This window comes from Anopheles coluzzii, chromosome 3, assembly GCF_943734685.1.
Source record: "Anopheles coluzzii chromosome 3, AcolN3, whole genome shotgun sequence".
NCBI lineage: Eukaryota > Metazoa > Arthropoda > Insecta > Diptera > Culicidae > Anopheles > Anopheles coluzzii.
In genome coordinates this window covers 48,026,335-48,053,423 of record NC_064671.1, presented here as the reverse complement: position 1 = coordinate 48,053,423, position 27,089 = coordinate 48,026,335, and the positions used below count along the sequence as shown (strand labels likewise).

Sequence of the window (27,089 nt, the reverse complement as noted above, 5' to 3'; positions counted from 1 at the left end):
ACGGCTCCGAACGGCTCCGACGGCTCCGGGCGGAATCGACGGTTTGAATTTGTCGGAATCGGAGACGGAGTAGCAATGCTCGGAAGCGATTCCGAGCAGTGGGTGGGATTCCGATGAACCATAACTAGATTGTACCACAGACTCGTCCTAAAAACATTATTTAATTGTTTAATATTTTTAACATAGCTCGAAACGAGTAACATAAGAACTATTTTACTCTAAATATCATACAAGGAATACAATGAAGAAGAATCATGGCACGAATCATGTACGATCAACATACATAATCACTTTCATTATTTCCTTAAGCACAGTTTCGTTTCTTGACCTGTTCATTCATTCCTTTCGCATTTTGCCAACGTATCCAATAAGCTACGTGAAATTCCAGTTTGTTATTTCGACTTATTTCTTTTGTTTTTCGCAAATGGCTGCGTCCTGTAGCAAAGAGTCAAGGGCCGTTTCTGTTTTCTGTCGCAATATAGTTTCTGTTTTTTTGCGATGCTACAGTTTTTTTTTTAACTTACCATGAATCCGTTAACACTTTCCATTTTATGTAACATTTGTAACATTTGTAACATGTTGAAATGGGTATTTGATGTTATTCATTATTGTAAGTTTAAGGTTATGGTGCCAATTATCTGAGTCAAATGGAAAAGCGTCAAACAAAATCTAGTGTAGGTACTAGTTAACAGAACAGTAGGTACTTTCTAAGCAGGCAATGGAACATATTTCATAAATTTGTATTAACTGATGTGAGCGTGTGTCTATATTGAGAATGTTGTGTCTCGTTCATTGCGCCAACAACTTGTCGTCAATAAAAGTGAACTGCAAATAACTGTTGCTGCAGATCAATTTTGGCTAGTAAAAGTAGTGCAGTTTCGTGATAGCTTTATTCCAAGGACGCTGAGAGTAGCGGTTTCAACTGTAATATCCTGAGTATAAAAGGCGTTGGTCACGATATCACATGTCACAGTCACACTGAACCTCAACGAGTAAACAATACTGCTCCAATAATGGCGTTCAAAGTAAGAATCACTACAATAACTAGAACAATATGAACACACACAACTATAGCTATACGAAAAGTTAACCCTTATTCCTTTCCATCTTGCAGTTCGTTCTGCTCGCTACTCTGGTAGCTGCCGCCAGCGCTGGTCTGCTTCCTGTGGCTCATCATGGATCGATCGCTACGTCTCACTCCTCCATCCAGCACCATGCTGCTCCCGCTATCCATCATGTCGGATCGGTCCACGCCGCTCCGGCTATCTACCAGCACTCGGCCCCGGCTATCGTCAAGACCATTGCTCAGCCCACGATCATCAAGTCTGTAGAGCACCACGCTCCGGCCAACTACGAGTTCTCGTACTCTGTCCATGACGAGCACACCGGAGACATCAAGAGCCAGCACGAAACTCGCCACGGAGACGAAGTCCACGGACAGTACTCGCTGTTGGACTCTGACGGTCATCAGCGCATCGTCGACTACCATGCTGATCATCACACCGGATTCAACGCCGTCGTGCGCCGTGAGCCATCGGCTGTGAAGATCGCTCAGCCCGTGCACAAGGTGATCGCCCAGCCCGTGCATGTGTCCAGCTATGCCCATGCTCCAGTAGCTCACGCAACTGTCCAGCACCACCATGCTGCCCCGATCGCGCACTACTCCGCACCAATCGCGCACCATGCTGCTCCGATCGCGCACTATGCTGCCCCGATCGCGCACCACGCTGCTCCGATCGCGCACTCAACCTCTAGCATCGTCCATGGACCGAGCCATCTGAGCCATCATCATTACTAAGAATCATTCTAGTGGTGTAGTAAGGACTTCAGTTACAAAACAGATAGTTTATGAAAGCATAAATAAAAAGCGATTAAAAATTACAGCTGTGAATTATTTATTTAGATGTCCACTCGAGACTTTTAACCATATCTCAAGATGTTTATAATTTGAAAACTTATCCTTCTCAATAATATTATTTTTCTTAAGCCATTTTCGCCTATAGCCTCACCCAGAGTATTTACTGTATTGGATTTCCAATTGATTTTACTTTCGTTTACCTCTACTGTTTTTTCTCATGGCTTTTTTGTGATTATGTAAAAAATCTGTTATATCCTAATGAAAAACTCAAAATGAACCTGATTCTCGCTTTTTTATCCTGAATACCGGATTTGTATTTTTTATTCTTGTTAGCGTTTGCATTTACAGGTAGCCTCGAAATATGCTGTACCAATTATACGCGAATTCGGAGATACGCGGTTTTCTATATATGACAGTTCTATGAGTAAATTGTATCATACCAAATAATCAGAATCATAAGCAACACGGCAAAGCCGCTCCTCCTGAATAAAAATAATAATATTGAGTAAAATTAGAATCGTGTCAAATAACTAATTTAGTGGTTAAAATCACCCGTTACATGTACAATTACACAAAAATTTTCAACATTTTGGATGGAAAGCGAGTTCGACTTACGCGGAAATCTTAAATACGTGGTTCATTATCGATTCTTCACGGGTCATAACTAATGACCCAGCTTTGAAAAAAACATCCAGTTACAACCATTTAGAGTAATTATAATTCTTAGTAATGTTAATTCATTCCGACGACAAGTTATTTAAACTAGATAATGTTAACAAAATACGTTTGATAACCCATTCCATTCCAATTCCGTTCTGACAACCAGTTATTATTTATTTTTGGATAGTTACTTTTGACTAGTTATTTTTAAATAGTTACACCTACTAGTGAACATCTGCGAACCAGCAGCTAATACATTGCTATTACATTTTGTAGATGGAATTGGAATCGGTGTGTCAAAATGCGTTACCAAAGAAGAAAAAGAGTAGAACAAAAAACCATATGCATTGAAATGAAAAGCAGAACAAACTTAGATAAGCTTTTATCGTAAGAGAAAGCGTTTCAGTCGTTCAAACAGCCGAGCCGAGGTGGAATAAAACTTCGTTCGAGCGGACGTTTCGACACTTGATCATTCAGGCGATCATAGAAACCTTTAGGAGGTTTCCCTTTCTGGAAACGTTGGAATTTACCTTGGGTAGGGGGACATAACTAAACTCTTTAAATGAGAAGTCGATAGATGTTGGATGGGCATAGTCCTATCCTGACAGTCCGAACGAACCTGATCTGCCATAATCGTTTGATTGGTTTTATTTATACTCAAAAGAAGTTAAGGGTTTCGCACATTTGGTTCCGGGTTTTATGTTGGAAAGTTATTGTTTTCACTCAACTAGTTACGTTTGTCTTTTGTTGACAAAACCAATGATTTTTTTTTCGCTAAGTTCTTGTTTTGGGCTTAATGCTTATACTGTTCCTGCTTTGGGTTATAATGTATAAATTGTTCCTGCTTATGTTGTACGTTCCGGTTGCTTCTGTTAAGTGTGTCACAATTGTTTTTATATGAACGGTGTGGCCTGAGCTCTTCCGGGTGTGTATGGTATGATCTGATTTACTGAATGTGTAATGAATGTGTTACAATAGTGTGGTTTGGCTTCCAAAGTTTGTGTTGGAATGTGTCTATAGCTGATAGTGTGTATTATAATATGTTCTGTATAGCAGATATGCTACACAGTAAGAAATTTTCAAAAATTATTCGTAATTATTCAACAAAAATATGAATGTGAAATTCAATATCACGGCACTGTCTATACTCACGGAGTTCGCCTTTAACTACGACTTAATTATACTTTCTTATTTTTGAACATGTTTCGAAGTGTTGCAACAGAAATAAAAATAAAAAAAAAACCTAAAGGTCTGAAAAGAATCATATTTCTTCAAAGTATAAACAATTAGTCTATACATGCAGATAGTACCTTTTTAGTGAGTAAATATTTTCTGCTATTTTCAATAATTTGTTTTACGTTTTATTAATGAAAAATAATTTGTAATCATACATTTTTGTACCAACCGTCCACTAGCAAATGTGATCTGGCCGTCAATCCTGAAATGAACGTATTCCTAGCCGTAGCCGATGGAGGTGTGTCCAATCCAGACTGGTTCTTTTACTTTCATCGTATTTTCGGTGACCAATATGTTGCACTTGTTGACTATGTACTTGTTTATCTTTTGCTTCTTCGTATACTTGATGTAGATCAGTTTTGGCAAGTAAAAGTAGTGCAGTTTCGTGCAGTTTGTGATAGCCTTGTCTCAAGGACGTATACAGAATTCTCGATTTCAACTGTATCAAGCGTTGGAGTCTCTCATTTTACACTGAGTATAAAAGGCGTTGGTTACGATATCACACAGCACAGTCACACTGAACCTCAACGAGTAAACAATCCTGCTCCAATAATGGCGTTCAAAGTAAGAATCACTACAATAACTAGAACAATATGAAACACACAACTATAGCTATAAGAAAAGTTAACCCTTATTCCCTTCCATCTTGCAGTTCGTTCTGCTCGCTACTCTGGTAGCTGCCGCCAGCGCTGGTCTGCTTCCTGTGGCTCACCATGGATCGATCGCCACGTCGCACTCCACCATCCAGCACCATGCTGCTCCCGCTATCCATCATGTCGGATCGGTCCACGCCGCCCCGGCTATCTACCAGCACTCGGCCCCGGCTATCGTCAAGACCATTGCTCAGCCCACGATCATCAAGTCTGTAGAGCACCACGCTCCGGCCAACTACGAGTTCTCGTACTCCGTCCATGACGAGCACACCGGAGACATCAAGAGCCAGCACGAAACTCGCCACGGAGACGAAGTCCACGGACAGTACTCGCTGTTGGACTCCGACGGTCACCAGCGCATCGTCGACTACCATGCTGATCATCACACCGGATTCAACGCCGTCGTGCGCCGTGAGCCCTCGGCTGTGAAGATCGCTCAGCCCGTGCACAAGGTGATCGCCCAGCCCGTGCATGTGTCCAGCTATGCCCATGCTCCAGTAGCTCACGCCACTGTCCAGCACCACCATGCTGCCCCGATCGCGCACTACGCTGCCCCGATCGCGCACCATGCTGCTCCGATCGCGCACTACGCTGCCCCGATCGCGCACCACGCTGCTCCGATCGCGCACTCAACCTCCAGCATCGTCCATGGACCGAGCCATCTGAGCCATCATCATTACTAAGAATAATTCTAGTGGTGTAACAAGGTCTTCAGCAACAAACCAGATAGTTTATAAAAGCATAAATAAAAAGCGATTAAAAATTATAGCTGTGAAATATTTATTTAGATGTCTACTCGAGACTTTAAATCACATCTCAAGATGTATCTAATTTGAAATCTTATTCTTATTACTAATATTCTTTTTTGTAAGTCAATCTCGCCTATAGCCTGAGTATTTTCTGTAATGAATTTCCAATTGATTTTACTTTCGTTTACCTCTACTGTTTTTTCTCACGGCTTTTTTGTGATTATGTAAAAAATCTGTTATATCCTTACGAAAAGCTTAAAATGAACCTGATTCTCACTTTTTTATCCTACATTTGAAACATTTGTATTTTTGTTTTATTCTTGTTAACGTTCTTGTTGTTACCAGGTAGCCTCGAAATATGCTGTACCAATTATACGCGAATTCGAAGATACGCGGGTTTCTAAATTTGGGGTCCTTTCCGTTTTAAGTTCGTAGGCTGAAATTTCAACCTGTCAGCTGTTTGCATTGTATAGCAGTTTTCGAGCAGCTATCTATGTGAGTTTAATATACAGGTTGGCTTATCTCAAGATGTATGAATATAGAAGGCTGATTTTTATCGCTTCTGCTTCTGAATGAAGATTTTAAGAGTGTTTTGAGTATTCGTCAAGCCTCAAGAAAGCTTGTTTGAACAAAAGTTTTCACCCATCCTGTCCAAAAATGATATTCAAATTTAGTTATAAAAACATAGTATGAGACCACCTGGACTACATACACTTTGACTTTAGATTCCACCACGTGATCTCTTTAATGCACCTTGGGATAAATGTAGACAACACCGTGTTTTCGAGCAGGTATTCGAATTTAATTCTAGCTTTGAGGCTAGAATAATCTAGACTGAAAATTGCAGGCTAGTTTTGTGTGTCGTTTTGTATGGAGTGTTCACATGATTTCAGCCTCCAACTGTCAAACTCCATACAAAAACCTGACTAGAATCGTGAAGGGCCTCTTTGACAGTTCTATGAGTAAATTATATCATATCAAATAATCAGAATCATAAGCAATACGGCAAAGCCATTCCTAATGAATAAAAATAATAATAATAATCAAAATCCGAATTATATCAAATAACTAATTAAGTGGTTGAAATCATCAATTACCATTTAGTTTTTACGAACAGCTTTTATTTATTTTTGGACAGTTACTTTTGACTAGTTATTTTTAAATAGTTACTCCTACTAGTGAACGTCAGCGAACCAGCTGCTAATACATTGCCATTACATTTTGTAGATGGAATTGGAATCGGTGTGTCAAAATGCGTTACAAAAGAAGAAAACGAGTTAAACAAGAAAACATATTCATTGAAATGAAAGGTAGAACAAACTTAGATAAGCTTTTATAGTAAGAGGAATCGTTTCAGTTTTTCAAACTGTAAGAAATGTTAAAAATTATTCGCAATTATTCAACAAAAATATGAATGTGAAATTCAATATCACGGCAATGTCTACATCCACGGAGTTCGTTTTTATCTACGACTTAATTCTACTTTCCTTTTTATACATGTTTCAAAGTGGTGCAACTGTAAATAAATATAAAAATGAAAAGTATCCTATAAACAATTAGGCTATACAGGTAGATAGTACCTTTGTACCTTTGTTTCATTTATAAAAATTATTTTAAAATTATACACGTTTCTACCAATCGTTCGCTAGCAAATGTGATCTGGCCGTCTATGCTGAAAAGAACGTATTCCTAGCCGTAGCCGATGGAGGTGTGTCCATTGCAGACTGGTTCTTTTACTTTCATCGTATTTTCGGTGACCAATATGTTGCACTTGTTGACTATGTACTTGTTTATCTTTTGCTTCTTTGTATACTTGATGTAGATCAGTTTTGGCAAGTAAAAGTAGTGCAATTTCGTGGTAGCCTTGTCTCAAGGACGTATACCGAAGTCTCGATTTCAACTTTATCAAGCGTTGGAGTCTCCCATTTTCACTGAGTATAAAAGGCGTTGGTCACGATATCACACGTCACAGTCACACTGAACCTCAACTAGTAAACAATCCTGCTCCAATAATGGCGTTCAAAGTAAGAATCACTACAATAACTAGAACAATATGAAACACACACCTATAGCTATAAGAAAAGTTAACCCTTATTCCTGTCCATCTTGCAGTTCGTTCTGCTCGCTACTCTGGTAGCTGCCGCCAGCGCTGGTCTGCTTCCTGTGGCCCATCATGGATCGATCGCTACGTCTCACTCCACCATCCAGCACCATGCTGCTCCCGCTATCCATCATGTCGGATCGGTCCATGCCGCTCCGGCTATCTACCAGCACTCGGCCCCGGCTATCTACCAGCACTCGGCCCCGGCTATCGTCAAGACCATTGCTCAGCCCACGATCATCAAGTCTGTAGAGCACCACGCTCCGGCCAACTACGAGTTCTCGTACTCCGTCCATGACGAGCACACCGGAGACATCAAGAGCCAGCACGAAACTCGCCACGGAGACGAAGTCCACGGACAGTACTCGCTGTTGGACTCCGACGGTCACCAGCGCATCGTCGACTACCATGCTGATCATCACACCGGATTCAACGCCGTCGTGCGCCGTGAGCCATCGGCTGTGAAGATCGCTCAGCCCGTGCACAAGGTGATCGCCCAGCCCGTGCATGTGTCCAGCTATGCCCATGCTCCAGTAGCTCACGCCACTGTCCAGCACCACCATGCTGCCCCGATCGCGCACTACGCTGCCCCGATCGCGCACCATGCTGCTCCGATCGCGCACCACGCTGCTCCGATCGCGCACTCAACCTCCAGCATCGTCCATGGACCGAGCCATCTGAGCCATCATCATTACTAAGCGTTAATTTAAAACTAGATTAATGTGTTGTTTAGGTTGAATGTTAATAAAATAAGTGCAAACATTTCAATTTCATTGGAAATGGCAATTTTGAAATTTATTTTCGTAGTTCTATAGATTTTGAGAAGAAATTTTTATTCCAAGAGCATTGTTTCATGCTGATTTGCCATGCGAATCAATGTTTTGTATCAATGTTTCGATGCAACAAGCCATTCAGTTCGGCTAACAGCTTTGTATCCTATTTTGTTGAACAGTCTTATTGATCTTTCATTATTTCCATCGATGAAAGTATGCACATCTTGCTTGTATTGAACAGCAATATGTTTAGTTATAGCTTTTGCAAGAGTACATCCGTAGCCTCGATTGCAACGTTCGTGAACTGTATATAGGTGTCTACAAGTATAAACAGAGTAGCTTTATTTTATATTACCAAGATGAAGAAAAATAGCTTACCCCACAGCGTCATGATCATTCTGGAACACACATGCTACTAGTTCTCCCGATGTTTTGTCAAACAAACCGAAAGCCCCAAAATATTTAATGGCAGATTCGAAGTATTGCTGCGATGTCCTGTAGCGATATGGCCACCATTCGTTTAATTGTTTGGCATGTTGAACTTGTAATGGCTTTAAATCTACGTCGGCTGGAACGCTAAATATCGAAAAATGGATCAAATTGAGAGGTTTCATTTATTCATTCATTCGCTGTTATTAATGTTCAATTTTTGTTACATGATTAATACATTGGACCCTCTCATAATGAATTTTTGTACTAGCTTATTTTTTACGTTACGTGCAATTCTAATTGCCTCACAAACGAGTAAGATTTTGATAACGAGGTAATTTGGTGTATTGATCCACGGATCTTTGAACCATGTATTCGAATGAGGTACGATTGAAAACACTATTAGAAATAGAGCACCCTGAATAAGAAGGATTAGGTGCTTTCACGCAAAATAAAGCGATAGAGTTTTGATGTTTCCAATCCATTAATCTGTTTCGTATGTCAGTTGGAGATATGTGGTACAGAAGTGATCAGTAAAAATAAACAGAAAATACCAGAGTACATTATCAATAACGAATGCAAAATTTGTTGAAATATTTTAAAGCTTTTGAACGTTTTAAGATTCATATAAAATGATTCGTTAAAACCCTCGTTTGCTACTGGAACAAAAATGTTTCATGTATCAAACAAATCAAATGAAATCTATCTTTTTGCGTAAAGAGTATCTGCTATAATATGTAAGTTGTAGAACGAACTCGTTATGCGAGGATCCATTGCATATGATCGCTTGTGATACACAAACACGTAGCAATTTTGTAATGATTTATCTTATCACTTACATGTAACTAAGCTTAGCAGCTTCTGTTTGTGGTATCCAATAGTTAACACAATCGGACCAACTTTCGAACTGAACTTTGGGTTCCACTGTTAATTGAGATAGCTTTGCACGAATTTCACTGTTATCACCTATCACAAACATAGGTTTGATTCCCCATTTAATGTAAGTGGTGTGCTCGAGAGCGTGCGTAAGCTCCGTAGGAGGAACTTCCAATGTATTCATAAAGATGAATAGGTCCTGAAAGTGTTGGATTTGTATTAAACACATGTGTCACTATAAACCACCAAGAATATATACCTCTTCACGACTGATGGCTACAAAGGTTGCCAAACGATTTCCTTTCTCATTGTTGGGAATGTAAACAGTTTTTTGTAGTCGATGGGAGACTTGCTCCTTATCAGTGTCGTGAAGTGTGAGATTGGTGTGTAAAATATTTTGCAACAGTGACACAAACTGTATCGACTGTGGAAGGAATTGTTTGTATATGCCAATGAGATGTTTCAATTCTTCCACGCGTGCTGGACGTAACGGATCCATTACACAGTCCGTCTTGATTGTGTCGATGACCGAAATAAACTGAGAGTACCACTTATTTGTCGCTCCCACTCAAACCATCAACGAAACGTGATAAACAACATTCCTCTCTTAGAATGTTGTTTCGCTCTCGTTTGCCATTGGTGCCGTCTCGTTGATGCCGTGCAAAATGTTAAGAATTATTGTTGATGACGATGTGTCGAGCTTCAACCATAAACGCATGTTTGGTTTGTCGAACTTCATACACATGTCGAACTTCATACCCTCATACGAAATTTCATGTGATAATATAATTTGTACGATCAAATGATGAAATCAAAATTTTCAGCTTCCTGTTCACATCACAAATCTTCTTTAATCGACGCACAAAGCATCAACACACGTTTAATTCTCAAACCTCAAAACTTTCACGAGACGTAATAAACAACATTCCTCTCTTACTTTGTGGGTTCGCTCTCGTTTGTCGTTGACGCCGTTGAGGCAAAATGTAAAGAATTAGTATTAATGAGGATGTGTCCAACCACAAACCCCAAACACATTTTTGGGTGATACGAAATATCATGCGATAATATTATTTGCACGATCAAGTAGAAATCAAAATCTTCAGCTTCCTGTTCACAACACCAATCTTCTTTATTCGGCGCACAAAGCATCGATACACGTTTAATTATTATCTACTTTTACACACAATTAGCTACACAAAAAAACCATGGATGACATGCTTAGTCCAGGTACATGATCGCGAGATAAGATATTATAAGAGGTGAAGGTTAATATTTGGTATTATTTGTGATAAGATAATCAGGGCAGCTGTATAAAATAAATGAACCATCAAGTATTTCACTGTCGCTTGAACATGATAATGCACAGGCACCATTCGAAAATCTGAAAGTGTGTAATGCATTGGGTGGAGCTAAAAGATCAATAAAATTTCAGATTTAATTTTTTAAATATCCGAACCAAGTTATGTGACTACTTACCATTTTTAAAGAGATAAAAAACAAATGCAAAGGAGTTATTCGTGAGACATAGATTATTTTTCGTTTCTACGAATTACTTTGTTAATGACCACTTTAAAACAAATAAAAATTATTGGATTCCATCTTAGGGCACTTTTCCCTTTTAAGACCGTAGGCTGAAGTTGCAGTCTATCAGATCTTTGTATTGTATAGCAGTATTCGAGCAGCTATAAAACTGGGTATAATATTCAAGTGGACTTATCAAAAAGTGTATGTATTTAGAAGGTTGATTTTTACTGCTTCTGCTGGGTGATATTGTGGGAGACAATTGTCAAACTCTGCATACAAATTTTCAACGTTCCTACACGGTGGTCTCATAGCCTGTTTTTTAAAACAAAATTAGAAGGCCACTTTTTGACAAAACCGGTAACTTGACGTACAAAACACTTTTAAAATCTACGTTCTCTTTAGTAAAAGCACTTCAAACACGTGAAAGACTGCGATTTGTAAGCTAAATTAAATATGAATGATGTAACATCCGTTTTTGATTCAATACAACATCTTCGATTAGTAACTAATGTCTATTACGTAGGTGCTGCTATGGCAAACGTTCAAATCCTATGGAATCCTATCCTTTCTGTCAAATAGAACTTTTTTTTTTATTCAGAAATTAGTTGTCAAGCTATATGGGACGGGACCACCTGGTCTACATACACTTTGATTCTAAATTCTACCTCCTGATCTCTTTAATACACCTTGGGATGAAGAAAAAAACAACCTTGTATTTACATTTTTTCAAGCTGGTACTCAAATCTGATTCTAACTTTGAGGCTGAAATAATCTAGGCTGAAAATCGTAGGCTAGTTTTGTGTGTGGTTTTGTATGGAGTTGTCAACAACTAATTTCAGCCGCAAAATGTCAATCTCCATATAAAAAGCTGGCTAGCATCGTGAAAGGTCCCATATTTGGCTAAATTATAATTGAGTTGGAACTATGAGGTTGGACATGAAATATAATAGAAGACCTTTTGTTCTCCTCTTAAAGCCAGTGTCTGTACAATCCTCGTTTTTCTTGATATTAGAGTATGTTGATAGCACTTGATTTTATTTTGTATTGAATTCACATGTGAAATGTAAATTAGCTTAAGTTGATGTCAAAACAGTAAAGCTCGCCTTGATAAGATGAGTGGTGTTCTAAATATGGGCATACGCATATAGGTATCGTATTGTAGGTAGATAATGCAGTAAAGTGTAATTATATAGTTTTGCATCTGAAAGATACGCAATTTTGTCGATGTTTGTGAGTTCAATTTAATCCATGACTAACCATTGTATGTTGTTGACTGGTAGGAATCCAAGTTTTTCAAATATTCGGATTGACTTTTCATTATTTGAGCTAATGAATGTTTGCACATGCTGTTTATGGTCATGTGCTATCAGATGTGTCATTGCTTTGACTAACGTACTACCATAGCCTCTATTGCTACAATGTGGAACTGTGTACAGGTGACTGTAAAGGACGAAAAACAGTTGTTATTAGAATAGCTTCATAATAAATATATAAAATATGGTTTGCCTATCTTACGCGATACCATCGAGATCATTTTTAAATACACAAGCCACGAGATTTCCCGATACTTTGTCGAATAAACCGAGACTTCCATTATATTGAATTGCCGATTCAATATAGCTTTGCGATGTTTTGTAACGATAGGGCCACCAATCGTTGATTTGTTTTCCATGCATTTTTTCTAATGGTTTTAGCTGTACCTCGTTTGGAACACTACATTTAAAAAGAGGCATTAATATCTATTACCACATAATAACTAATAGTACTTATTTAATTTGTCGTAATACTTACACAACTTCGAGCTTAGAGGCTTCATTTGGCGGAATCCAGTAATTAATGAAATCAGATGTATGTACTTTATGTTTAAACTCGAATGCCTTGTGGTGAATTTCGGTTTGAAGTTCTTTTGCACCACCAATGACAAAGACAGGTTTCAGATTCCACTTAATATATTTAGTTGTTCGAATTGCGTTACATAGCTCATAGGGAGGCGATTCTAGTGAATGAGCCATGATGTATAAATCCTTGAGGACATAATAACATATTGGTTGAGTGATAAAAAATCGGCAAAAGCTACAAAAAACATGTATAGAAACGTACCTCCTCACGACTGATGGCCACAAACGTGGCACTTTGGTTGAAATTTCCTCCTGTTGGAATGTAAATCGTCTTTTGTACTCTATGCGATAGTTCTTCGCGAATATGCTCAGGAATTGTTTTGTTTATTCGCAAAATGTTTTGCAATATTAACACAAACTGAACATGCTCTGGAATCTTTTCCTGGTAGTTTTCAATGAGTTGTTTTATTTCTTCTGTACTAGCTGGTCGTAGCGGTTCCATCGTACCACCCATCTCAATTTTGTCAATAACAGGACCAAACTGAAAATATGATTTCGCGAGAAAACACGTAGCTCATCTGTTGGATGCAACGTATTACAAACTCCCCAAGCAGCAATGGAGAGAGACTTAACTTCGGGTGACTTCGTACATGTGAATCGCTTAAGTTTGTATTAGTTATCAAACTCCGCAGCAGAGGCTCACTCTTCAACGATGCCATCGTTGTGCTGAGAAACGGTGACGTGTGTAGTATTTAAATGTTGTGTGCAATTTAGAACAGATTACATTTCAATTTTTTATGTCCAGATTAACGAGCACTTCAGCAATTAAACGATGTGGATGTCAAAACAAAAGATGTGCTGGACAGTGAATCAATGATCGTGTATTTTCATGAGTTAACAGCAGTTGGCACTTCTAACTTTAGCTTTCAGGTCTTAGTTTGACTTTGGTCCTCTTGTAGTGCTAGTGTACATGTAAATGGGTAATGGAACTGGTGAGCAAAACTCTCACATAAAAGCTTTAGCTGAGAGAAAGTAAAATATTTCTCGAATACCACTTGGGACCTACAGCATTGTCTTTTACGGTCTTTGACATTGCCGCGGGCAAGTAAATAAATGATAAGAGCTTGTGCGTACCGATAAGCCGTTACAGGGTTTACCTAGCTAATCGGGCGTCGTCAAAGCGTTATCGGTCGCCGTAAATACTTTTTCGGGCGACGTCAACCCTCAATTGGGCACTGTCATTTCTATTCGGGCCTTGTGAAGTATGAATCGGGCAAAGTACAGAATGAAAGCGTCCTACTTTGTATTTTGTTGCTTTCTAGTTGTAAAACAATACTTTTTTGCGAGTAGTTTAACTGATATGTAAGAAAATTCACTATTTAAAAGTTAAATTACATAAAAAATGATTCAAAATCCCAATTAAATTTTTTAATTCAAACCTGTACAATGCAATTTGGTTTTATATTTTTTTAAACATAAAATATGTTTGGTGATTAAATTAGATTAACTGTTTAAAATAATACATACTAAGTTAAACAACATGCAAAATACGTATTTTTAAACAACTTAATGGATCAAATACACCGGAACTACCGATTTGACACCTTCAAGAGTAGGACGCTTTCATTCTGTACAAGGCCCGAATAGAAATGACAGTGCCCAATTGAGGGTTGACGCCGCCCGAAAAAGTATTTACGGCGACCGATAACACTTTGACGACGCCCGATTGGCTAGGTAAACCCTGTAATAACTCAGCTATTAAAAGCACCATCATGAAGTTGCAACTACACGTATTTTACAAAGAAACAATTGAATTGACGCTGTGTATATTTTTTGGCAACGATGTATTTCAATTTTATAATTTATTACGAAAAAAATATGTTAAAACTAAGCAATACGGCAAAGCTGAATATAAAAAAAAAATATATGTTAAAATTATTAACATGAGTACTACGTTTGGAAAGAACAGCCCATATGGGGATTGAACCGATAAAGGGCATGTTGTTTTCTATAAAATATAAAACATATTTCCTGTAATATCAATAGCGATATCATCGTACTGTAACATATGTATTTTAATCAAATCTCTCTTTTTATTTTTGTGCAAGAGAAATTATACAAAAACAACTGTTTTATTATATGCTGTAAACTTGCGTCAGTTGAATGAAGATGCTTACATGTTTACATGTTACAAGAGTTGCCTTGATACGTTCTTCTTTATCACACACAGTGTTTGGTGTTAGAAATTCAGTTCCTAAAACAGAAATGCAGGGTTGTCGAAAGCGCAGTTTTAGCAAATATTATTTGTACCTGGTTACATAGAGATCTGTTGTATACATTTAATATTAATATACCAACCTGAACACCATAATAGCTCGTATTCTAAAGTAGCCTTTTGGATGTTACAGCATAGCTCTAATAAACTATTTTTGTTCACGTCTTTTCAGTTTGAATTACACAACATCAAATTTTAATTTTATTCATCAGCTTTTTAAGTAGATTGTTTGTACAAAACTTAAGATAGTTTTTAAGTTGTTTAAGTCAAGCTGGAGGCCATGTAGTTGATAGTATAAAATAAATAAATAAATAAATAAATAAATAAATAAATTCTAATTTGTACAAAGTAAGTCACTATTACCTTAGTGAGTTTTCAGAGAGACTGATCATCACTTATAACTGAATAAAATTATTCACAGATAGCCTGTGTCATTTGTGGTAAAAAGGATTCGGAGAAAATTAATGTTCTTTGAAATTTACTAAAAAGGGTGGATCGGCGGGGTCGAATTGTAGATGTATTAGTTGTTGCAAATAATAGTTGGAGTTTTCCCAATAGTTTCAATCATAACAGTCAACTGGTTTTGAATAAACAACTTACTATTTTCAGAAACCTCACAAGAATTACAATATAAAAAGCTGAAATATAACAATTATCAGTTTATTTTAACATTTGATATTTTGAACTATTATTCCATCCATTAACTTATTACACATTTGTCAAGTCTTTTTTACTTTAGTAATGTCCAGTGTAAAGTGGCTGAGCTATAACCTTCTGAACGGGTTGAGCGACTTTAACATTGGCTGGTTCGCGGCGTACAACAGCGTTGAATCCATTATGGTCGTCAGCAGTGTAATCCACAATGCGCTGATGACCATCGGCATCCAGCAAACTGTATTGGCCCTGCACCTGGTCACCGTGGCGTGTCTCGTGCTGACTTTTCACATCTCCAGTGTGCGAATCGTGCACGGAGTACGAGAATTCATAGTTAGCTGGTGCATACTCTTCGACTTGCTTGACGTAGGTGGGCTGGGCATAGCTCTTTACGAGTGCAGGCTGTGCGTAACTTTTTACCACGGCTGGTTGTACGTAATTTTTGACGATCGCAGGCTGGGCATAGGTTTTAAGAATCGCTGGTTGCTGAACTGTTTTGATTAAAGCTGGCTGTGCGTACACTGTCTGTTGTGGTTGTGGCTTGAAAAGAGCTGGCTGTGCGAAATTGATCGGTGCTGCATGGTAGACTGGGTTTATTGGTTGTTGTAAACCGGCATTTGCTACGGCAAACACAGCGCACAGTGCAAAAAACTAAAAAAGAGAATATGTATACAATTATTTATTAAAGAAAACAAACCAAAAGCTATCTCTCGTGCACATTTGTGGTACAACTCCTAAGGAGATAGTGCGCATACTTACTTTGAAAGCCATTCTGTCTAGCCGTATATGCCTAACCAAATATCACCTTTCCAACCAAAAGAAATCAGACGAATGACAGCGTTCTTGAATTCCACATTGTCTTTATATATGCGTTGCACAGTTCGGGGCAAAGTTCCTTGAAGCATTTCCTTGGAAGACTCAAGCACTGGGAAGGTCCTTGTGCGCAGCCGGCTTACGGCGTAGCCACTCTCCGGACGAAGGGGAATGGAGACAGCTGAGTAAGCTTGATCAAGTTGCGTCCCCAGGCGAAACATTGTGCCCCAGAACGTGTGTGCAGTATTTTCGGAAGTTGAAAGCGGTAACATGAAGCAGAGCAGTATTTCTTCAAGGGCAAGCTGGCATGTGGTGTTATGCCTCAGGTGGTGTAGACAGCAAGACAAAGTGTTACTTGATTGGGTCTTGCTGTTTTTGGGGATTGATTCAATTTACGATGTAGGTGAAAACGAAATTGGGGCGTACTGGCCAGTTATTACTTGAAGGTACACTGGTTGGCGACGATCTCGTGGCTGACCGATAAGTGTAAGAGATTTACTTTCCATATGGTAAGAGCGTGATCTCAATTGTGGCGGTAGGTCAATGCAACTGTAATAGTTTGAAGCACTGAACGAGTCATGATGTGAGTAATATTTTCAGTGACTTTATGACTTAAATTGAGATACTGTTATGAGGTCATAGGTAAGTAGATGTTGGAAAATATCTGCTTAGCACTTTGAGTTAATAAGCTCAGGCATATTGGGGGTATTTAGATTGTGAAATCGAGTGTCGTACGTGGAAAGAGAGTTAGTGAAAATAATTAAATACCGCTTTGATGTTTGATGTTGAAATGCTCGATAATTTTATATGATATAAATGCGAAAAAAGGTATTACAATAAGTACTTTAAAAATATATAACTTAAATAAGGAAATTAATTTTGTACTTACTTATATTATGCAGTTGGGAGTTTCTGAATTTTTTATAACACTTCTGCAACAAGTACATTTAGTATATAAGACGAGTTTGATTCAAACAGCTGTGGATTTATGAAAACAGCTATGGAGAGTTGGCTTGTAGCGCGGTAGAAAATAAACTTAGTATTTTTTAAAATAATAACTCCACCATGTTTAATGAATTCGGAGATATTATACACATGTTTTACAAACATTATTAGGAAAGAGTAATTAATATCTTCTTCTTCTTTGGCACAAAGTACCGTTGTCGGTCAAGGTCTGCTTGAACCGCTAGTGGGCTTGGCTTTTAGTAACTTATTGAGTACCTATAGCAGGATAGTCAGTTCCACGTAGGAGGACAATACATATTTGAACGTTGAACCCACGACGGGCATGTTGTTAAGTCGTTGACGACTGTACTACGAGGACGGCTTCCAATTACCTATACATATATGATATTAGAACTATTCGCTATACTATACGTGTTTCCTACATCCTATCCTATTCAATATTTTATTCTACTATTTCTTCTCATCATGAGCATTTTCTTACGCATCATAAGCTTTTTCAAAGTTCGTTCAAGTTCAAAGCAAAGAAATCGTGTGACAAAGAACTGCATCTAGTAATTCCACGCTGGTACAAATTTGAGGATAATTAATGAAAGGGTAATGTTGATTATAAGGAAGGACTGCGATGGAAACTATTAAAATATGTATTTTCAAATAAAAAGAAATGTTTTTGCACTTAGAAGAATTAGGGAAGCAAAGTGTAAAATAGAAGAATGTTGGAATAATAAATTCCAAATACGTATGAATTATTATGTTGGAAATATGATGCCAATAACGTATGTTTTCCCATACATTACTCCAAATGCGTAAAAATTATATGTTTTTTTTTATTCTAATTTTAATGTTTACAGCGCTACAAGCGAGCGTTAAATAGCTGGTTGCAAAAATCCACTGCTGCTCTGAGCCATTCTCCTGAGCGTTTGATAGATTCCAATATATGCTTGCCAACCTCCATAGCAACATAGCAAATTTCCAATGACGATTTGAAACATTCCACTGAGTGAATCAAGTATCGATTCAACTCTAATCTGGATTTCCGCATAAGAGGTGCAGATAAAAGTGTAATGGAAGTGTGTTTATTGACCTACACGATCATATTAGAGCAGTTCCCCAAATTAGTAAATTTTCAGTACAGAAAGCGTTCAGTTCACATTTTTCTTTCTTTCTAATTAGCTTAGCCGATATGATTATAGGGAATATTTGCGCTGATGATACGGTAATGTATACCAACATTGCGTAATAATTGCAAATCACCTCACATTTTGTCTTAAAACATGTCACTTGTATTTGTACTGTTTAACCTATGAGCGTTAAAGATAAATGTCGTGTAACAAGGATGATAATGAGATAGAGAAAGAGTAAAAGTGCACTTTGAAACTGGTAGTTTGAATCAGCGTCCTGTAACATCTATGCCCCTTTCAAAATTAGTAATGAGAGAGACCGACGGTTTTGACAACAGCTGGAGCTGGTTGGCTGTAGTACGTTGGCTGGGCAGCAATAATTTTAGCTGGCTGAGCGATAACTTTGGCAATGGCTGGTTGGGCGATGACTTTCTGAACAATTGGCTGCGGGATCTTGATATCGGTTGGTTCGCGATGGACGACCGCGTTGAAACCATTGTGGTCATCGGCGGTGTACTCGACGGTACGCTTGTGTCCATCCGAGTCGATCAGACTGTATTGACCGTGCACTTGATCACCATGGCGAGATTCACGCTGCTCCTTGATGTCGCCGGTATGGTCATCGTGAACACCGTAGGAGAAATCGTACTGTGCATCGTGATCTTCATCGATGTGTTTTACGAGGGTCGGTTGAGCAATGGTTTTCACGATCGTGGGCTGTGCAATTGTTTTGACGATAGCTGCTGGCTGGGCCAAGTGAGTAGAGTAGGAAGCTGGCTGATACGATGTATGAATTTGCTCGACGGGAATCACTCCGGCACTTGCTACAGCCAGAACAGCGAAAAGGGCTACAAACTGTAGACGGTGAAGAAAGAAGTCAAATGAGTTAGGCTTTCACTGTGATAATCGTGTGATAATAGCCGAAACACCTACTTTGAACGCCATCTTGTATGCTTTTCCAAGTGCACTAGATCTGAAGAGTCAACCTAAACTGATGCTTCAAGTTGGTAGGCCCAACGCTTTTATACAGTCTCTCGGCTGCTTGCCGAATGATCGATGAACGCCGGCTGTCACAGTCGAAGGGTCCTCAACAAGCGGGCGTCCTGTCAGACCCTGGAACGGTCTAGTAATTTCTCTGCGGTTGCTATTAGCCGTTCTTTTTGCATGTCGAGACTGGTATTTTTTTTGTTAATTCATTTTTTGCACATTTTATTTGCATCGCTGCAATTCTCGGCTCCAAAAGGAGTAACACATTTCTCGCAACATTTGTTGCCTTTGGAATTGTAGTAATTGGGAGGCCTGTTTTATTATCTTCTTCTTAGCTTAACGTATCGGTAGACCGGTTCCGATTCGGCCAGCGATGCGAGACGGTACTTTCAGTTTCGCTTTTCAAGATACAAGTTCAGATGTTGCATAACCATGCGAATGAATCGCCTGAGGGGAGTTTTTGTGCTAGCGTGTTCGGGAACCCATTTCGAGCTATTTTTTTCTTCGTCTGCTTGTTTTTTTGTCTCACTGCGCACTGTAGAAGGGTGGGACAGAAAAGGTGAAAATGGAACAATCATTAAAAAACCGCACATATTACGGCCGGTGATCTTGTGAGAGGAAAAGCAAGAAACATACGTGATGTGAACATCCCTGACCATGGGCATGATCAGTGGACGGAAGCACCCTATTTACCTAAAGCTCTTGAACGAAGCCCACTTTTTCCTGTCATAAGAGCATCTATTTAAATTCATTTTAGTATTGCAAACAAATGGTTGGGAACATCGAATGTGCCATTTTCTGGGACAGTGAGCAGAGACTTTACACTTCGCTGCGCGTCAAGGTCGATTGTTAACAGATGCACCGGACCCGAACGGAGAAGATAGCTTTCATTTTCAGCTAGTGTTTTTTACAAAGTTATGTTCCATCTTACGTTGTTAGTAACGATTGACTATGAAGACTTTCCAGTATTTATTGAAACTTATTTTTTAAGCGATTTGGTTTTCTTAATAAAAATGATTATAAGAGCAAATTTATAAATTCGCTGTATAGTTGGACAAACACGTTTTTGTTTATTTTCCGTCGAACATCGTTTGCTTTATTAAATTGTTATATGAATGGCATTATACAACATCACATTACTAGGGAAATCATCGCTGTGATGGATGGGTCTATGTGATTATTTGCAAAATCAAATCATTAACATGTCAGGTATGGCGGTGAGAACGTTTCGCGTCTGGCAGTGATACAGCGTAGCAGATCAGTTACTGTACTGATAAGAAACTGAGGGCGCTTGGAATCGAACCTCCGATTGAGATGCAGTTTCTTGTACGACTTGACGACGATCATCTCGATTGTCACGTCCCTCTTCCCGGCGTTCGTCTCGTCGCTCTTCACGGTGCTCGTTAAGGCGATCTGTTCGGCGTTCTTCGTGACGTTCATCGACTCGGTCATCGCGAGCACTGCTTTGGCGGTTGTCTTCACGGGTAGTATCGCGTCGGTCTTCACGGCGGTCCTCGCGGCGATCCTCCCGGCGGTCCTCACGGCGTTCCTCACGACGTTCCTCACGGCGCTCTTCATGGCGGTCTTCTCGGCGATCGTCATGTCGTTCATCGCGTCCATCATCATTCCGGCGTTCATTTCGTCGATCTTCACGCGGCTCCTCAGGACGATCGTTTCGAACAGTTTCGTGGCGATCTTCACGGCCGTTACGCTCATCTTCGCTGATTTCTTCTCTATTAACACGCGATGTTTGATCTCGGCGACGAATTTGATCGACTCGTGAAACGGATGTATAAGCTGGAGCTATAATAGTATCAATAGTATAAAGAGGAGCAACTGTTTGGGCAGGGATGAATTGCAAAATGTGATTCAGTCGTGGGCGATGGGCAGGTTCACGGCGTTGTTCGGCATTGAATCCAGTGCGGTCATCAGCACGGTAGTTGACAATTTGCCGGATACCGTCAGCATCAACCCAAGAGTACTGTCCACGGACGTGTCCATTACGGCGAGATTCTTCCTGGCTTTTCTGGTCTCCGGTAACTGGGTCGTGAACCGAATATGAAAAATCGTATCCAACTTGTTCATCGCTTTGATCGTGCGCATCGGTGGCATATCGTTTTAAATCCCATGGATCGTTCTGCTGTTGTTGCTGCTGTTGTTGCTGCTGTTGTTGTTGCTGCTGCTGTTGTTGTTGTTGTAGCTGTTGTTGCTGTTGTAGTTGTGGTTGTTGTTGCAGCTGTTGATGCTGTTGCTGCTGAGATTGTTGATGATAGTCTTGCAGACTAGCAGCGCTCACAGCTGCGATTAAGAATATCGTAAACTGAAAACAGTAATATACATTATTTGTGATTCATACAATGAAAAAGTTTGCTTTCCAAAATTACCTTCAACGCCATCGCAACGTTGATGGTGTTTGGATTCTAGTAATGTGTAAGAACCAAGCTGCGATCAAACTGATACCGTTTGCTGAGAAATGTGGCCCTTTTATAGTGCTAATCATTCTAGTTCTAGGTGTCTTCTTAGTCTATGGCGACAAGTAAGGTACATGGTAAGATGACACTGGGCGTGATTGATGCGGTGTTTTGAGTTCACTACTATTTCTAGGTGGCTCTAAGTATCATGGATGATATCAAATATCCTAAACAACCTTTCCATTGCCTTGAACATATCTTAGTACTTTTAACGGTAAACTGTGGTTTACCGATAGAGAGGGTTAAGTTTTCATTCACTTACTCTGATTGTAATAGGAACTGCTAGGTAACATATACATCTCTGAATGTCATTGTAGTTCAATCAACGTTAGCTGAAAGGTGATGTGTATTAATTATTATTGTCAATAATACGCAGAACAAAGCGGTCTGTTCAGTCACAGACACGGAAGCACTGTCAGTTTGATAGTGTGAAATAAACTCTCTTTTAATTTTGCGCTACTAGAAACAACAGCCGATAAACATAAAACGCTAAAAAGTTAGACCGTAACACCGAAAATGATTAAATCCGAAATCGAAGGATTTAACACGACCTTAGCACGTGTAATCAAACTTTAACTTAGAGAACTGCAGTACACAAAATAAACCTCAAAGTTAACGCAATGTTAGCGTAATTAAAATGTGTGGAATGGTATTATTCAATGAACACGTTATGCAAATAAAATGTGAGTTCTATCGCCGTCATAGGATGGTTTTTGTATGGTTCCTGCATCTTGTATTGTCAGTACTATCGTACGAAACATTTTAGGAAGAAAATCAATATCAAAAATCGAATAACTAGAAAGTAATTCGTAAAACACAACATTTTTAATTTATGATATTTTGAGCATACCAATGAGCAGGGATGCACTAAATTGGGCATTTTAAATTTCGGGAAACAGGAAAAAAAGTTGAACCATAATCTCGTTAAAAATAAAATAAAATTGTTTAAATATTTCGGTAAAGCAAAAATGTATATGCCTAAAGTCCGTTTAAGTATACGAAAAATTGTGTTGTTTATACACTTTCGAAACAGATGTAAATAAAAATGACAATCATTAATTTAAATTCCATTCAAACGAAAATGCCCTATATTTACCCGGGTAAAAACAGAAAAAGTAAAAACCCAAAAAAAATAAATAGCGCGTAAAAAGGTGGGGTAGATACGGTACAACACTGCCCATGAGTCCATAGCTGGTACAGCTTGCAATGTGTGCCAGGAATTCTAGAACAATAAAGAAAACTATAAAACATTAACCGTTACGGAGTAACAGCGAAGCTAAATTGAAAGTGTACTCATGAATGGTCGTGAACTCGGTTGACATTTTGATCGCAACCGAATCAAAGCTCAAGACTGAAAAAGTGAAATGTAGTACACAATATTGAAAACAATTCAGTCGCCTGTACGAAACTGGTACAGTTCTTCAGACCATCGAGTAAGGTTGGCTGATTTTGGGTTGCTAAAAGTTGCATCAGCCTAGAGCATGGTGTTGAACTGGATTAAAAAGTATTTTGGATGGGAGCCGAAGTTAATTGTAGCTTTTCTGCACATAAGATGCGCAGTATGTATTCACACGTGGTAGTGTAACGTTCGAGCATAAGATGAGAACAAATTGAGTGTGTGTTGTGTCGAAAGAAATATGGAAAGAGATCATCTTAAGAGATAAGAGAAAAGTGAATTTCGTAGCTAGTGTGGTAAAAGAATAAGTGTGATAGGTTGTGGTTATACGGTGTTAATTGTGTGTAGAAATAGTGCTAACGTGCTGAACTTAAAAAACGGCAGTAAAAAAAATATATCCAGATAGCTATTACCGTAATAAAGATAGCTAATTACTAAAACAAGTGTGAGTCATATATTTTAACAAACTTAGTGAAAACTAGTGCTCTCTATTAGAAAAATAATATGATACTATTTAAAATTTGTTTTAATGAATTTAGCCTAGAAAAGTAAACCTATACTGTTTCATTAATATGATCAAAGTACAAGACCAAGATTGATTTTTCAATATCTTCAATATTTTTTATACAACCTGAACTCATCAAGTAAACGTGAACAGCCTGCCAAGTATTGAGTTTGAGCGTTTTAATTGGCACGTATTTATGTATAAAAAAGCACCTTTTAAACTGTTCCATTAGATTTTAAAGAAAAATGGGAATTGTTTATGTAAATACGTACATTTTAATTGAACTGTTAGCCAATTATCTAACAGAGAGCTAAAGTATGCCACTTAAAAAGCATTTATCTATTGAGCTCTGAATATTTTGATTGAAGCTTTACAACAGGTATTCCAAGCTGCAACAGGCGAATATGCTATATTTTAGAAGGGACATCTGGTATCATTGCCAAGTGATCCGGAATTAATCCTTGTTAGTATGTTGTAAACTCTCTTGGCCGCGTTCGCGAGAAAGATGCTTAGAAGGATTCTTGGCCTCATGTGTGTGGCAGGACAATGGAGGAGCTGTTAAAGCGACCTCACTGTCGTGCAGCGTATCAAGCTCGCTAGGCTCCGATGGGCTGGCCATGATGTACGCATGGAAACGGACGACCCAGCCCGTAAAGTCCTTTTAGGCCGTGCACAAGGTGAGGTGGCAAGATGGCGTGGAAGCGTCCTCCATTAAGGACGGGATAATGGACTGGTAGGCGAGGCCGCGAGATCGTCAGCGGTTTCGGACACTCCTGAGGCAGCCCAACACCGCAAAGCGGTTATAGCGCCGGATAAGTAAGTAAGTAAGCATGTTGTAAAATTTGTTTCTTGTGTCCGATAAAGTGTCGCGTTCTCAGGTAAAGGGGAATTGTAACTAATATACCAGCATAAATGCGTTTTGATCATCATATATAGAAAAACCCCACATAACGAGTGTAATCCGTTCCAATGACTCACTTTTTATGCTAAAAGCTCGTTATGTGGCAGGCTCTTGTTCATACAATTTGTATGAAAAGTGAAATAATTGATTCTAAGACAAGAAAATAATTAGTTCCAAGTCAAGAAATCAATTCTTAGTATCGAAACTATCACCTGCAAGAGCAAATAGATCAAGAATGCATGCAAGAACACAATCATCAATACACCTCACACTTGTGAAACATATGCTTCTTAGGAAGATATACTACACACTAAAATCCACGCCCTACCCACTTCCACGGCCAAAGTCGAAAAGTGAAAATATTGTCAAATAAGAAGGAAGGAAATGGACCAATTAAACTGAATACACTACCTCACTTACTCCACCTATCGTTAAGCGCAGAAAAACTCTCATCTCCGCTATCTGTTCAGAAAATAGTTATTTTCAGAATGATCAGAGTTCAGATTCTGTATGACTTTGTGATTTTTGGACTAGTAGTTGGCATTAGTGTGTCACCTCCCTTACACTTTTCCTTCTCACTTATACACTGCTCCGTTTGAAAATAGCTTGATACAATCTGAACTCACTGATTGAACTCACAACTATTGAACATGTGCTTTATAGTTGGCACGTTTTCCATACAAAAAATCTGAAATTTTTCACGGCAGATCATGAGATTTTTGTGAATTTTTCAAAAACAGATTTTTTTATACAAACGCATGCTATTTAATTGAACTGTCAGCCAACTATCGGGCGTATAAAAGCATGCCAACTAAAAAGCATGCCAAGCGTTTAATTATTGAATTCTGACTGTATTTAATGGTATTGAAACACTCGGAATGACAAAAATGGAATTGCTCGTTATACGAGATATTACTCATTAAGAGGAATATTTGTAGAGCATTTAGATTTGCACGTTATGAATAAAAACTGGTAATAAAAAGTATTCGTTATGAAGGGTTCCGCTGTACAGAGAAATCCATCATAACGAATACTTTTTTCGCACAACAATTGAGTCACTTTAATGGGTTGAACTTGTCAGCCGGGGTTCCACTGTACAATGTACAATCTTTATAAGCAACAATTTCATGAATCGTACATTTAATATGATCATTTTGGCGGATTGATCATATTACATAATTTCTCTTAGTTACTAACGTACCCATAGTCGTTACCACCTTACTCACCCAAAGTGATCATTGTTTTTAAAAGACACAAAATCGTATAACAGATTTCCTCCATATATTAGGAACGCGAATTATTTTCCATATTTCATACGAAAGTGTTCTGTGTATGTGAAACAAACTGTTTAATGTAATATATCTGTAGATGTCCTATGCCAATTTTGATTTAGAACTGTGCTTATCATCAATATTATTATGATAATATTTTTACTATTTAATATTACGGCTTAAATTAGTTTAAAATATACAAAGAAAGAAACACTGGGGCATTGTCTATATGTTTATGTTTATGTTTATGTTTATGTTTATTTGTCTATCGATGGACAATAATGCCCTCTCGAACCATTTTAGCAATGTTTTACAATGAGTTCTTTACAACGATTTACAATAACATAGAACATAAAAATGTGCACTATGGAACCAAATTTAACACAGAAACACGATCATTAAACTCAGTTTTCGAAACCCTCGGCTCAAAAGCGTCGCTGACTGCGTTGAAAGCACGGCACATGAGTAGGAACGGGTCAGAGGAGCCAAATTGCGTTCTACGGTCGTCGAGGGCCAACATTGCCCGAGTCCGTTGCGGCCTGGCCGGAACGTACAGGTTGATGGCAGCCAGTAGTGACGGAGAGTCAATAAGGCCGTCGAGAAGACCCGTGATGAACGACAACCTGGCTTTTCGTATTCGCTCACTTAGGGTGGGTAGCCCGAGTAGTAAACACCTAGTCCGGTAATCGAGCCTTTGGTTCCATGAGCGAAGTGCAAATCGTGAAATTTTGCGCTGGAATGATTCCAATCGAGCTAACGGACGCGCTGCAGTTGGCCACCATACGATATTTGCATATTCCATCAAATTCCATATGCCGTTTGGGAAGTAACAACGAGATTCACTAATGGCCTTTTTTTAAATACAGGATCCCCCGAGTCGGGGGATGTTGTGCAATGAAACCACTCTCTGATACTACCACTCGCTAGCCATAACATTGCTCAGTTTTGTGTGGAAAAGTGGTGAGACATATTCATTATTGGTTCTTAACAAGCAAAGAAAAGGATGCAAGAGGGTATAGGGTAAATGTACCAATA

At 38.8% G+C, this 27,089-nt stretch overlaps 8 protein-coding genes across 9 annotated transcripts; 3 read left to right on the top strand and 5 right to left on the bottom strand.

The window, feature by feature from the left end:
* Nucleotides 1-946: 946 nt before the first annotated feature.
* LOC120955452 (cuticle protein 7-like) lies at nt 947-5,188 on the top strand. 2 transcript variants are annotated; one of them, XM_049610494.1, is made up of 2 exons: nt 947-1,025; nt 4,407-5,188. In XM_049610494.1, exons 1-2 carry the CDS (start codon nt 1,014-1,016, stop codon nt 5,088-5,090), a joined length of 696 nt encoding a protein of 231 aa, XP_049466451.1. In that variant the 5' UTR covers nt 947-1,013; the 3' UTR covers nt 5,091-5,188. The 2 variants fall into 2 exon arrangements, with proteins under 2 accessions (XP_049466451.1, XP_040232274.2); XM_040376340.2 differs by lacking the exon at nt 947-1,025 and adding an exon at nt 3,922-4,318.
* On the top strand, nt 950-1,881 carry LOC120955458 (cuticle protein 7-like). The gene is made up of 2 exons (XM_040376348.2): nt 950-1,025; nt 1,115-1,881. Exons 1-2 carry the CDS (start codon nt 1,014-1,016, stop codon nt 1,796-1,798), a joined length of 696 nt encoding a protein of 231 aa, XP_040232282.2. The 5' UTR covers nt 950-1,013; the 3' UTR covers nt 1,799-1,881.
* Nucleotides 5,189-5,309: 121 nt separating the features above from the next.
* LOC120955456 (cuticle protein 8-like) lies at nt 5,310-7,967 on the top strand. Its single transcript, XM_040376345.2, has 2 exons — nt 5,310-7,180; nt 7,269-7,967. The coding sequence occupies exons 1-2, from the start codon at nt 7,169-7,171 to the stop codon at nt 7,953-7,955; spliced, it is 699 nt and encodes a 232-aa protein (XP_040232279.2). The 5' UTR covers nt 5,310-7,168; the 3' UTR covers nt 7,956-7,967.
* Nucleotides 7,968-8,025: 58 nt separating this feature from the next.
* On the bottom strand, nt 8,026-10,003 carry LOC120955455 (uncharacterized). The gene is made up of 4 exons (XM_040376344.2): nt 9,595-10,003; nt 9,299-9,534; nt 8,409-8,606; nt 8,026-8,348 (listed from the first exon to the last, which is right to left on the bottom strand). The coding sequence occupies exons 1-4, from the start codon at nt 9,832-9,834 to the stop codon at nt 8,144-8,146; spliced, it is 879 nt and encodes a 292-aa protein (XP_040232278.2). The 5' UTR covers nt 9,835-10,003; the 3' UTR covers nt 8,026-8,143.
* Nucleotides 10,004-10,439: 436 nt separating this feature from the next.
* On the bottom strand, nt 10,440-13,314 carry LOC120955453 (uncharacterized). Its single transcript, XM_040376341.2, has 4 exons — nt 12,960-13,314; nt 12,651-12,883; nt 12,375-12,572; nt 10,440-12,299 (listed from the first exon to the last, which is right to left on the bottom strand). Exons 1-4 carry the CDS (start codon nt 13,209-13,211, stop codon nt 12,101-12,103), a joined length of 882 nt encoding a protein of 293 aa, XP_040232275.2. The 5' UTR covers nt 13,212-13,314; the 3' UTR covers nt 10,440-12,100.
* Nucleotides 13,315-15,611: 2,297 nt separating this feature from the next.
* On the bottom strand, nt 15,612-16,476 carry LOC120955460 (cuticle protein 7-like). Its single transcript, XM_040376350.2, has 2 exons — nt 16,386-16,476; nt 15,612-16,277 (listed from the first exon to the last, which is right to left on the bottom strand). The coding sequence occupies exons 1-2, from the start codon at nt 16,395-16,397 to the stop codon at nt 15,708-15,710; spliced, it is 582 nt and encodes a 193-aa protein (XP_040232284.1). The 5' UTR covers nt 16,398-16,476; the 3' UTR covers nt 15,612-15,707.
* A 2,186-nt stretch (nt 16,477-18,662) lies between these two features.
* On the bottom strand, nt 18,663-19,590 carry LOC120955461 (larval cuticle protein A2B-like). Its single transcript, XM_040376351.2, has 2 exons — nt 19,457-19,590; nt 18,663-19,378 (listed from the first exon to the last, which is right to left on the bottom strand). The coding sequence occupies exons 1-2, from the start codon at nt 19,466-19,468 to the stop codon at nt 18,827-18,829; spliced, it is 564 nt and encodes a 187-aa protein (XP_040232285.2). The 5' UTR covers nt 19,469-19,590; the 3' UTR covers nt 18,663-18,826.
* A 974-nt stretch (nt 19,591-20,564) lies between these two features.
* Nucleotides 20,565-21,985, bottom strand: LOC120956050 (putative uncharacterized protein DDB_G0271606). Its single transcript, XM_049610493.1, has 2 exons — nt 21,895-21,985; nt 20,565-21,830 (listed from the first exon to the last, which is right to left on the bottom strand). The coding sequence occupies exons 1-2, from the start codon at nt 21,904-21,906 to the stop codon at nt 20,769-20,771; spliced, it is 1,074 nt and encodes a 357-aa protein (XP_049466450.1). The 5' UTR covers nt 21,907-21,985; the 3' UTR covers nt 20,565-20,768.
* Between the last annotated feature and the right edge of the window lie 5,104 nt (nt 21,986-27,089).